At 47.6% G+C, this 12,977-nt stretch overlaps 1 protein-coding gene across 1 annotated transcript in view; it reads right to left on the reverse strand.

Moving 5' to 3' along the window:
* TCEA3 (transcription elongation factor A3) overlaps positions 1-12,977 on the reverse strand; it is a 37,003-nt gene that overhangs the window by 13,684 nt on the left and 10,342 nt on the right. The window contains exons 2-4 of the mRNA XM_044668723.1: positions 8,003-8,065; positions 6,265-6,370; positions 1,578-1,735 (exon numbers count right to left, since the gene is read on the reverse strand). Of these exons, the coding sequence (XP_044524658.1) occupies positions 1,578-1,735; positions 6,265-6,370; positions 8,003-8,065 (327 nt within the window). The remainder of the gene's footprint in view (positions 1-1,577; positions 1,736-6,264; positions 6,371-8,002; positions 8,066-12,977) is intronic.

Here is a 12,977-nt window from a genome sequence, read left to right on the forward strand (position 1 = left end):
CAGACACTTCCTAGCTGGGTGATCCTGGGCAAGTCACTTAAACCCCTCCCCCAATGCCCAGCCCTTGCCACTCTTCTGTCTTGGAACCAATATGCAGTATTGATTCTAAGACAGAAGGTGAGGGTTAAAAAAAAAAAAATAAGTGAATGAGAGAAGTGGCTTGGACTACCCGCCTCCAGGATCCTTCTGCCTCTGGAATCTTGGGGGTCTCTCCTGAAAGAATGTCCTGGTTTGGGATGAAATCTGATAAAAGCATGCGGCACTGGGCAGTGGCAAAGGTGGGAGAACCTGGGGTCAAATCCCAGCTCTCTCACTACCTGAGTGACTTTGAGAAAGTCACTGAACCTTTTTGGGCCTCGGTTTCTACATCTAAAAATGAAGGCAGTGGACTAGATGACCTCCATGGTCTCTTCTGGAAGAAATCCCAAAAGGAAAGTGGGCTCAAATGTGATCTATTATAGGCTGGGCTGGGTGTTAGCCTATGGCCTGATCAAATGGTCAAAGGGTGCATAGTAAATGCTTATTTTAATGAACTAACCATTTAATTTATAATATACAAATATTTATTTATAGTTATATAATATTTAAATTTATATCATTCATATAATATAGTATGTAAATCACATACAAATAATAGTTATATAGTATATGAATGTTTTATATTTATTTATACATTACATATAAATATAGGTAATTTCTGTTTTGTATTCATATAATATATTAATTTATATACAATATAATATACTTATATATTATATAATATCATATACTATATAAATAATTATTGATAATTATTGATATATTATATAGTATATAAAACTTATATCTCTATATAATTTATATATAATTAATCATTCATCCATGCAGCTTGGTAGCACAGAGGCTTGAAAGCCAGGTCTGGAGTTTGGAGAAATTGGGTTCAAATCTGTCCTCAGATACTTCCTAGCTGAGTGACCCCAGGCAAGTCATTCAGTCCCCTTATTGACTAAGTCCCTGCCACTCTTGTTTTAGAATCAACTCTAAGGATTTAAAAAAAAAAAAAAAAGGTGATAAGATTCAAGGAGCAAAAGAGATCCATTGTTGTTGTCTAGTCTTGTCTGATCTCCATGACTCCATTTGGGGTCTTCTTGGCAGAGATACTGAGTGGTTTGCCATTTCCTTCTCCAGCTTATTTTATGGATGAGGAAACTGATGTAGTCAGGGTTAAGTGACTTGCCCAGGGTCACACAGTTAAGTTACTGGAGTGGTTTGTCATTTACTTCTCTAGCTCATTTTATAGATGAGGAAACTGAGGCAGACAGGGTGAAGTGACTTGCCCAGGGTCACAAAGTTAAACTACTGGAGTGGTTGGTTATTTCCTTCTCCAGTTCATTTTATAGATGAGGAAACGGAGGCAGACGGGGTTAATTAAGTGACTTGCTCAGGATCACACAGCTTGTAAGGATTTGAAGTCAGGTCTTCCTGAATCCAGGTCTGGCAGTCCATTCACTGCACCATCTAGCAGCCCACCAAAAGGGACGGGGGTCCCGATCAAATCACTGAGATATATAGTTAATGGTCTTCTACTTTATCCCCACCCTGGCAACATACCTGTCCTTGGGCTCTTCCCTCGGGCTTCTGCTCTGTGGGGAAAAAGCCCCCAGGGGTTTCCAATCCGAAAGGTCGACATTTTGCTCTTTCTTCTTCTCTTTTTCTCTTTCCACCGCTTTTTCCTTTTTAGGGGTCTCTGGGGTATCTGGAAGGAAACAGACCACGCTGTCATCTAGCTGTCACCGGGGGTGTGGTGGGACGGCGGGTCTCAGACATTCCTCTTCGCAGGAGGCGCTCCATTTGTGCTTAGTGCATGAATTCACCGCCTGGTATACAAATGAGGATGCCAGAGAGCCCGAACTCCGACTCAGCTCAGTAGACAGGACGCTCCCCCTAGTGGTCACTGGGGGGAGGGAAGGATTCCCAAGTCCAGGGGGCCTGAGACACGGGTTCCTTCAACAAGGGCATCCAACAACCCGCCTGGGTAGTGGGGCCCATGGGAAACTGCCTGACCATCCTGGCTGAAGAGCATGTGCCAGAGCGGAGCGGCCATAACTGAGCTTCCCTGAGGATCCGGGAGTGGGAGCCTCTGGAGACCTTGTGACAATTTCAAGATAAAACTGATCAAAAAGGTGACCATTTCAAGATGAAACTGATCAAAAAAGGTGACAATCTCAAGATGAAACTGATCAAAGAGGGTGACAATTTCAATATGAAACTGATCAAAGGGGGGGGGTGACAATTTCAAGGTGAAACTGATCAGGTGATGCTGAGCTAGACAATGATAGGCAAGTCATTTCCCCTCTGTCTGCTTCAACATCCTCATTTGCAAAATGGAGATCATTGCATCTACCACCTCTGGTGGTCTTGAAGATCAGACGAGATATCTGGAAAGTTCTTCACAGACTTTAAAGCACTCTATAAAAGCTGGTTTTGTTATTATTACATGCCAGATAAAATCAAACCAGCCCACAGAAGAGACTTGGACATCCGTTGGGAGAGGAAAAGGAGAGAGATCATTGTGAGGAGACCAATGGAAGAAGGGAAGGAAACTAGCTGTTGTTATTAAGTGGCTACTAGGTGCCAAGGCCTGTGTTAATCAACAGCTGGCTGAGATTGAAGAGATCCTTTGTGTTAAGAGTAGGTGAGGGAGCAGTTGAGTGACTCAGTGGATAGAGAGCCAGGCCCAGAAATGGGAGGTCCTGAGTTCAAATCTGGCCTCAGACACTTCCTGGCAGTATGACCCTGGGCAAGTCACTTAACCCCCATTACTAGCCCTTACCACTCTTCTGCCTTGGAACCAATAGGCAGTACTATTTCTAAAATGGAAGGTAAGGGTTGTAAAAAAAAAAAAAGGAAAGAAGACCCCAAATGGGGTCACAAAGACTAAACCAGGGCCAAGAGGCCCTGAGAACAAGAACAGGACTTGAACCTGGGTCTCTTCTATGGAACTCTGCAATCGTCTGCCTTCTCCCACTCTGAGAATGGCCCAGCTTTGCCTTCCATCTTTGTGGTTCTAACTCTTGGCACTGGGCCTTGCAAACACTTAATATTCCTTTGTCAATGCCCCTTAAACTCCACTTCCAGCCCTTTGTGTGGGCCTCCTCCCACCCCAAACCTGTCCCCAGAGCTGTTTCAGGGCAGCCGCAGAGCACTGGAGATTTTCTCCGTGTCCCTATCCCCTGCACCGTCTGGTACTAATGAACAAAGAAATAATTCAAAGAGGGATTAGGAGAAGGAGGAAAGCCAGGAGGCTCAGAGAGAGCCGAGGGCAGATTAAGCTCCGCACAGGAAGGACCCTCCAGAGCCTCCTTCCCTCCCTGCACCCCAACCTCAGGGCCTGCAGTTTCAGGGGACCCCCAGCAGGCCATCCTCCATCACCAGTGGATGATCCTGAAGGATGTGTGACAGCCATGGGGACCCATCTGCTCCTCACCTTCCCCTGGACTCCAGAGGACCTGATCTGGGGCTCCTGAAGAGCCTGCAGGAAGCCCTCCTGACCTTTGGCCCATCACTTCATCCCAGCGAGGCTCAGTTTTCTTGTTCTTTTTTAAACCCTTATTTTTCTGTTTTAGTAACCACTCTAAGCCAACAAGTCTGGCAAGGACTAGGCATTAAGTGACTTGCCCAGGGTCACACAGCTAGGAAGTGTCTGAGGCCAACAAACAGACTTAAAAAAAAAATTGAACCCTTACTTTCCATCTTAGAATCAATATCAAGTATTGGTTCCAAGGCAGAAGGGTGGTAAGAGCTAGGCAATGGCGGTAAGCCAACAAGTCTGGGAAGGACTAGGCATTAAGTGACTTGCCCAAGTTCACACTGCTAGAAAGCATCTGAGGCCAGCAAATGGACTAAAAAAAAAACTTTTCTTAAACTCTTACTTTCCATCTTAGAATCAATACTGCTTGGGGGCAGCTGGGTAGCTAAGTGGATTGAAAGCCTAGAGACAGGAGGTCCTAGGTTCAAATCTGGCCTCAGACACTTCCCAGCTGTGTGGCCCTGGGCAAGTCACTTGACCCCCATTGCCCACCCTTACCACTCTTCCACCAAGGAGCCAATACACAGAAGTTAAGGGTTTAAAAAAAAATCAATACTGTTTATGGGTTCCAAGGAAGAATCCATCATAGAATCAATACCAAGTGTTGGATTCAAGGCAGAAGGGTGGTAAGAGCTAGGCAATGGGGGTTAAGTGACTTGCCAGGGTCACACAGCTGGGAAGTGTCTGAGGTCAGATTTGAACCCAGGTTCTAGGAACTGCAGACCTGGAGCTCTATCCACCAGGCCACCTTCTTTTTCTTTTTTTGAAGTCTCAGTATTCTCTGCCTTTAAAATGGGGAAAATTTATTTATATTCCTCCCAAGGCCAGGGTGAAGACAGTGGGATAGAAATGTTAATGTGAGAGTTGTCCGCACAGTAGAGAACCAGCTCATGTCTTCTGGGGATCTGAGGAAGCTTGTACAATAGGCTTTTGAGGACCCACAAAGCCAGAATTAGGGATATTTTCACCACAGACAAAAAAGTAATTAGAAAGATAGTAAACGATTGGCTGGGGCAGTAATCAGCAGGTGGGCCGAGGAGAATCTGAGTGTGGGTGTCTTTCAGGTGGAAGATCCACAGCTCTGACCTTCTCCCCCTTAATCCTGTGCCTCAAGAGGCCCTCAAGACAAAGCAGGAGGCAGAGGTAACTGTGGGGTCCAGTGCATGTGGATGGTGGGGGGAACCCACAAGTTATAACTACTTACCCCCATATTAGCACCCCGAGGCAGAAGTCCATTCTCCCTCTGCTAATTATGGCTCCAATGGCTAGAGCAGGGGTCGGCAAGGTATGGCTCTCGAGCCATATCTGGCTCTTTTGAGGGCCAGATATGGCTCTTTCTGCAGGAGCCATAAAGTCCATTTTTTTTCAGGCGCTGTTACAGGAGCGGCACTGTGAGCACTGTACGGCTCTCACGAAATTACATTTTAAAAAATGTGGCGTTTATGGCTCTCACGGCCAAAAAGGTTGCCGACCCCTGATCTAGAGGATAGAATACTGGCTCTAGAGTCAGGGAAACATGGGTTCAAATCTGTCCTCGGATACTTCCTAGATGTATGACTTTGGATGAGTCACTTCACCCTGTTTTCCTCAGTTTCCTCATCTGTCAAATGAGCCGGAGAAGGAAATGGCCAACCACTCCAGTGTCTTTGCCAAGAAAACCCCAAATGGGGTCAAGAAGAGTCAGACACTTGAACAAGAAGAAATGATGGGTCGTGGTGTATGAATATTTGGATAAGTTGTGCATGCACGGATGTCTGGAGCTATATGAGAGCATTCAGTGGTGCCACCTTGAATGGACCTAACTGGTCCATCCTTGGAGGGAGACCAATATGGAATAGAGGGTGCTAGAGTGGGATTTTTTGGTTGTTTTTGGAGAATTACCATAACATAATGAATAAAACAATATTAAAAGCTAGCATTTATGTAACACTTTCCAAATAATGTCTCATAGAAGGCAGCTGGGTGGCTCAGTGGATAGAGAGCCAGACGTAGAGATAGGAGTCTGGGGTTCAAATCTGGCCTCAGACACATCCTAACTCTGATCCTGAGCAAGTCACTTAAACCCCCATTGCCTAGCCCTTACCTCTCTTCTGCCTTAGAACCAATACATGATTCTAAGACAGAAGGCAAGGGTTTAAAAATACATATATAGTATCACATTTAATTCTCATGACAACACTCTAAGGCATATTATCCCCAATTTACAGATGAGGGAATTAAGGCAGGCAATGGCTAGGTGACTTGCCCAGGATCACACTGCTTGTAATTATCTAAGGTCTCATTTGAACTCATGTTTTCCTGACTCCAAGTCTAGCACTTAACTGGATTTTGACATCTAATTACCTCTGGAATACCAGATGCAGATTCAGCACTAGTAGGGTTCAAATCCTGCCTCATTTACTGGCTATGTAACCCTAGGCCAGTCACGTCATTCCTCATCATTGGCTTATCTGCAGAAAGAAGGGATTGAACTTTCCATCTCTAAATCTATGACACTGGGTAGGTGGAAAAGTTGGGGATTAAAGCCAACATTTGGACCAGTAAGATAACAAAAGGGATCGCCCTGCTGCCGAGTCTCAGTGGATTCTGTAAGGGCCCCCTTAGGAGTTGGAGACACAGACATGGGGCCCCAGCCCTGCCGGGGATTGGGGGGAGTCTGACCCCAAACATAGGGAATTAAGATGGCCTTCCCTCACCCAGGAGCCGTTTCCAGTTCTTGATGAGGATTTTGGCCAACGCCACCACCTCCTTATCCAGGCAGTGCTTACGGACCCCATTGACGGCAATCCCAATCCTGGTGGTCTGGAAGAACAAAGAGATTCAGGAATAGCCTCCAGTCTCCTTGCCAGGCCCTGCTTGGGGTGAGGCTGGTGGGAATATCTGACAAAGGATGCTCGTTGAGCTTGAAGAAGGCACGCTCACCATAGCAGCTGCTCTATCTCCCAGGCATGGAACTGCCATCACCAAGAACCTAAATATCCCATCTCCAAGCCTTTGCACGGCCATCCTCACATTTCTCTCCTCATTGCTGTTGTCTATTAGAATCCTAATTTTCTCTTCTTTTTTTCCCCCTCAAATCCTTATTTTCTGTCTTAGTAACAACTCAACGACAGAAGGGCAAGGGCTAGGCAAAGGGGGTTAAACGACATGCCCAGGGTCACAGAGTGAGATTTCTGGGGCCAGATTTGAATCTAGGTCCTCCCCATTTCAGCACTGGGCTCCCTAGCTGCCCCTCTAATTTTCTTTAGGTCCAGTCTTAGGGCTAATTCCTTCATGATTTCTCCAGTTGCTGGGGTTCCATCTCCCTTTATTTACTTTATAACTACATATCGATAATCACTTCTCGGCCTTTTGGCTGAGATCGAGTGTGTATAACTCCGTACATATGTATAAAAGTATATCTATAAAGATACATATGTCTATTTTGTGTCTCTCGGTAGAATGTAAACTTGTTGAGGTCAGAGGCTCTTTTTTCCCCCTGTTGCACCCTGGGAGAAACGACGGGAATTTTTTTTTTTTTTTGCCTCGTATTTCTAGTACTCAGTACAGAGCCTGCCACAAAGTAAGTGATCAATAAACTTTTCCTAATTCATGAGCATCGATTCATAAGCCCCCACAACAACCAGGAACTAAGGGCCTGCCCCCAGCACTAACCAAGGGCGAAGGCTCTGCTGTCATCCACTAAACAGAGCGAGAAAACAGCTTTGACTGATTGCAAGAACAGCCTCCCTTTAGAAATATTATCCTGGGGCAAGGGGCTGGCCTGGGAAGGAGGGCTCTGAGAACAAAGGGGCTTCCCAGGCAAAGTCAGGCCCCAGTGGGGCCACATTGGGTAAGGACAGGGTGCACCAGGGGGAAAAAAAGACAGCCTCTGACCTCCTAGAAAAGGGAGCCTGACCTGGGAGTGCCTGGTTCTGATGCTAATTTATTTCCCTAGGGACTGGGTTCCCAGGATCCCACCCACAGAGTCTCTCAACATACTGGTGTTCAGGCTCCATCCTAAAGAGCTCTCTCTGGCCAGAATCCTTCCTAGAGGGCTTCTCCACCCAGGTTTACTCCTGCAAGACACCCTTCCCCAGATTCTCTCCCTTAGGGCCCTCCAAATAGAATCTATCATGCAGGTCACCCATTCCCCTCCACCCCAGCTCCTCCCCCCTTAAGGCTCTCTCTAGAAGGGACCCCCAAACATGATATATCTTGCAGGGCCCTTTTTGGGCATGGACTGCCTACTCAGGACCTCTCCTGCACAGAATCCCCATCTTTACTGCCTCTTGGCTCTTTCCCACAAAGCTTCCCACCCCATGTTCTCCCATGCAGGGCCCCAAATAGGATGTCTTATAGCTCTCCATCCCCTTCTGTTTTCCTCCTGTCCTTTCCCTCTCTCTCCTGCAAGGCCTCCCAAACCAGGCTCCAGCCCTATCAAAAGCTGCCCACCTGCAGTAACTGGATTGACATCTTGTAGTCACTCAGTTTCTTCAGGAGATCCAGGGCTCCTTCCTAAAGGAGAGCACTGAGTCAGTATTAGGTTCCCTGACCCCAAGGGAAATTTCAAATGACCCCTGATATAGATCAGTAAGGGAAAAATGAAAAGGTAGAGTAGGTGCCTCAGTTTCCTCATCTATAATAAAAAGCTCCATTTGGATAACATTTATTTGCAATAACATAGCAAAGTAGGTAGGGTAAATGTTAATTCCCATTTTACTGGTGAGAAAGCTGAAACATTTCATAGGTTAACAAAGCGAGTGACTTATCAAGGGTCAGAACCCCAATTCTCATCTCCAGACTCCCAGATATGGTACCCTCCCATCTAACCCCATTGCTCCTCTAAATTGAGAATTATCCACTTCCAAGGTCAAATTATTCAAACTCCGAAGACAAGGGAAAGTAGGGGAGCAGGGACATGATGATTGCCTTCAAGGATTTGGAAAGCTGTGTGCTTTTGGTCCTGAGTGCGAATCTTGCTTCTAAGGTAGGATGAGACCTGCATGACCTTGAACAGGATAAAGCCCTAGGTGGGCTTCCTCACGTGTAAAAGGAAGGAGGATCCTGAGGTCTCCTTTCCAGCTTTAGATAAATGGTGGTGTGTAGGATTAGATGTGTTCCCATTCCAAAGGGAAGGTAGACCCCAGGACAATTTGTCCCTGCAAAGGGGGCAGACGGGTTTAAAATGAGAGAAAACTTCCCAAGAGTGAGAGCTGTCCAAGGAATGAGTTGTTCCACCTCAATGGAAGTCTTCCAACAAAAATATTCTGTGGAGTGGGGGTTCCTTTCCAGATAGGAGTTGAACTCGATGGATTCCATCTCAAGAAATCCCAGCACCTGGAAGTTTCCTCCAAAGGCCATTTTATCCCTTTTTTAAATCTTAGTCACACAAGCCCAGCTCATCTCCAGAGGGCCTTGCATCACAGGAAGTCAAGTCATCTGTATCCTTAGCTAACCTTGGACCACAGATCCCAGCCCAATTATGGTTCTCTTGCTCTCTCTCTTTTTTTAAAAAAGAAGAAGGAAAAAAAAAAACAACCCAGGCCTGCCAACCAAGATATCCTTGCTGGGCTGCTCAGAACTTCCTCTAATGAGTCTCTCATGGGTCCTCTAGCCATTTTCTAAGTAACTGTCATCGACTACAAGGGCTTACAAGGGAATTCAGCACATGTGACAAGAACCTTGGACCATCCACTGTTAGAGCTGGGGGGAGGATTTTAGAACCCACAATGCCAGAGTTAACTGGAGGACATCGAATGGCAGAGCTGTGAGGGATTTTAGGGCACAGCATGTCAGCGCCAGAAGGAATCTCAACTTCATCTATAAACTGAAAAGTTTGGACTGAAATGATCTCTAAGTCTCCTCCGGCTCCATATCCCAGAATCCTCTGACCCTGGACATTATCTGGTCCAGCCCCCTCATTTTATGGAGGGGGAAACTCAATCCAAAATATGAAAATTGCCTCACTGCTCAACATCAACATTTTCTAGGTGTGATGTCTGCACAGGCTACTTCAGTTCACATATATGTAATTGGATTTTTATGTGTGGGTGACCAGATCAATGACCAAGTCTATTAAAGAAAGATACCAAGTTTAGATAAGACATAACCTATGCCTTCTTCTAGCTGGTGTGTGAAGATCCTTGTGGAGATTGATTAAAGCTTTGTTATTGGCAGAGAGAACTCCCATCACCAATACTGGTTAAGATCTGTACTGTACAGCTCCTAAAGGAAGTCAAATGAATTGCCTAGGGCCACTCAGTCAGCATCAGGGGGGACTGGAACCCAGGTCTTTTCTAGGTTGAAGGTTATCTAGCTCCTAGGCTACAAGATAGGTGATGGATCCCATTGAGAAGTGTTATATCCTCTCTATTGGGGAAAGGTCATTAAGGCAGGCTTGCTGAAGGAGGGGATAGGAGGTAGGTTATTTCAAGAGGAATATGGTCAGGGAAGGCACTATAGGAAGATGGCTTCTTATGGAAAAAAGGGAAGTAGGTGTGGGTGTCTATGTCCTGTACGAGGGTTTTGGAGCAGTCTAGATTGGTGGATGCTTAGGGTAAACTGAGGCGGTAATATGCCAAGCAGTAACATTGGAATTTTGCTCTGAAGCTATTAAATATTGAATCAGCAGGCTTTTGATTAGAAAAGTGGCACAGCCAGATCTATGAATAAGGGAAGGTGTATGGCAGTGGTGTCCAAGATGTCTGGGAAGAGGGAGGAAAAACCTGGCTTCAGGTCAAAGGGATGACTCGGGGAACGTTTTATTTATGTGGACCTGATGGTAAAAAGCCCACAAGCCAGACATGGGCTGACTGACGAGCGGAAAAGTAAAGTCTGGATAAATTTCGTGACTGCCGAGTTGGCCAGCCCCATGGAGGGACCAGACCCAGAATCCTCGGCCAATGTAAATGTAACAGCTTATAATGAGACTGATTGAGTTCTACAGCCCAGATAAAGCTCGCATTGTACGTGGAACACCAATTAGGATTTCCCTAGCACCTCGCCCAGTTTGGTGGACTGAGAAGCTTTCATACAAAAATGCCTCCTTGGGGACCAAATGTTTGACCACAGTTATTTCTCACTGCGACTGCAGACCACATGAACAACCGAAACTCCAGGCCCCCTCCAATAAAGCTGGGACATAAATGGGAGTTTTAAACATTAGCCGGCCACGTTGACACTGAAAAGAATGCTGTCCTGAGAGTGAGGATCACATTCCAGCCAGACCTCTGAACCTCAATTTCCTCATCTGTAAAATGAGAATAATACCTGCACTGTCTACCTCCACAGGGTAGGCCCTTGTCCTTAATGAGTTAACGTGTGGGCTACATCAATGTCAGTTAATAATTATCCCCTTCCACTGGCCTGAATCCGAAGGCATTCATTGGGAGTGGAAGAAGCAGTTTCTTTAAAAAGCAGGACTTTGCCTCATTCTTCCCCCACCTCCCCCCCAACTTCAGTTTCATGTTTTATTCAATTCAACACCTACTACTGTGTTTAAGGTAAACAATGGACAGGGAGTCCTCCAGGAGTCAGACGGAGATTCAAGTCCAACTCCTGACCCAGACTGGGTTGTGTGCCTAGGAGGAGATCCCTTAAACTCAGATTAGAGATGACAAAAGGAGTTGCAGCTCGCATTAGTGAATGGGGTTTCCACACTGGGACTTCTCTAAATGGCTGAGATTCCGGTTCTCAACAGCATACCCCCCCCCCAAACAAAAATGTGGGCCTTTGGGTATGTGTGTGCAGACAGTGGCACGAGGGCCTCTTCCATTCTAGAAGTAGCAAGACAAAATGCCTGTTTCAAGGTACTTGCAATTCCAATGAGAAACAGGACACACAGGGAAGTAAACACAGGCTAATCTAAAGAAAGGGCGGAACACCAACATCTGAGGATATCAGGCAAAGCTTCAGGAAGAAAGCAGGCACCTGGGCTTCCAAGAGAGGCTTCTAGGATCTTGGGGCAAGAAGGCAATCCTTATTTTGGCTAGTCAGAAAAAGTAGGAAGGTGAAATAAAAAGAGGTGGGGGTAGGAATGATCTTTACAAGCCTCCTGTGACAGGGGAGGAAACTGAGGCCCGGAAAAGTGATCTTTAATAAATGGGGAAACTGGGATGAGAACGGAGATCCTTCCATCCCTGGGCATCAAGCTCCTTCCTAGCTCTCTGAACAAAATGGCAGGACTTTAGGCAACGGGGAGCCACCGGCTCTTTGGGGGCAGGGAAGTGCTCTGGTTAAATCGATTAGCTGTGAAGAGACCCCTGGTCACTGAAAGAGCGGTTTCGGCGGGGGGGAGGAAGAGGCAGCCGGTATGGCTACCCGTCCCAGGAGTTTGGTGGTGACAGGAAAGATGGAGGGAAAGAACTGGGCGGAGGGGATGGAAGTCAGAATTTCCCTCAAGGGCTAGATAACCTCCAAGTTCCTTTCCCTTTTGTTTTTCCTTGACTGCACAAGCCGAGGTGGGGGAAAACGCGGGCTAGTCCTAGGACGTGATGGACGGGGGGAGCTGTGTGTGTGTGTATGTGTGCGCACGCATGTTCCAGAAACAGCCGACTTGGAGTCTGGGCTGCAACGTGGTACAACTCTGGTCTTATTACTGTGGGAAACTTGACCCCTCCTTCCTCTTAGCAGCCACTGGAGCAGACCCCACCCTGTGTGCTGGAAGCCCGGGTGGATGCTGACACGTAGCGGGACGGATACCAAACTCCTGCAGGCCCCCTTCCCTCCCCAGCCCCTCCTAGGGACCCCGGAGAAATTGACAAAGAGGGAGTTCCCGCCTCGGCCTAGCCGCCCGAGGCCAAGTGAGATTCCCATCCCCTCCCCCCCACACACCCAAGAGGAGGGTGGGTGGCTGGGGCCCCAGAGCAGCTCCACCCCGCCCCCGGCTGAGGCCTCGGGGAGCCCCCAGCTCGGCCCCCGGCCCGCTCCAGCCCCGGCCAAGTTTGTTTTGGCTCTGGGAGCCGAGGCAAAGAGCAGATGGAAAGTCAAACATTAACTCCCAGCTGGGCCGCAGCTCAGCTCCCGCTCTGCCTGGCTCCAAATTTGGGAGGGGAGAGCGGGAAAGAAAGGGACGGAGTGTGTGTGTGTGTGTGTGTAAGTGTGCATGTGAGTGTGCGCGCGCGGGCTGAGGTGGGGGAAGGGCTGGGCTCACTTCCCCTAAAGGAATCTCAGTCTCCCCTTTCCCTCAGTCACCCCCTCCCCCCAGCTCGGCCTCGGCCCCTCCCCCAGTCCAGCTCTCTGAACACCCCTCCCCCCGGGATTGAAACTTTCTTCCTGCTTCCCCGCGCCTGCTCCAGCCTCTCAGGCGGGCAGGCTGGAACCGCTTGGCCCCGTGCCCGGCCCAGCCCGGCCTCCTCTTTCTTCCCCCCTCCTCCCCCAGCCAGGACAGGGGCTGGGGCCCCGGCTGAACAAGCTATATCTGCCCAGC

Source organism: Gracilinanus agilis, chromosome 3 (genome assembly GCF_016433145.1).
Source record: "Gracilinanus agilis isolate LMUSP501 chromosome 3, AgileGrace, whole genome shotgun sequence".
Taxonomy (NCBI): Eukaryota; Metazoa; Chordata; class Mammalia; order Didelphimorphia; family Didelphidae; genus Gracilinanus; species Gracilinanus agilis.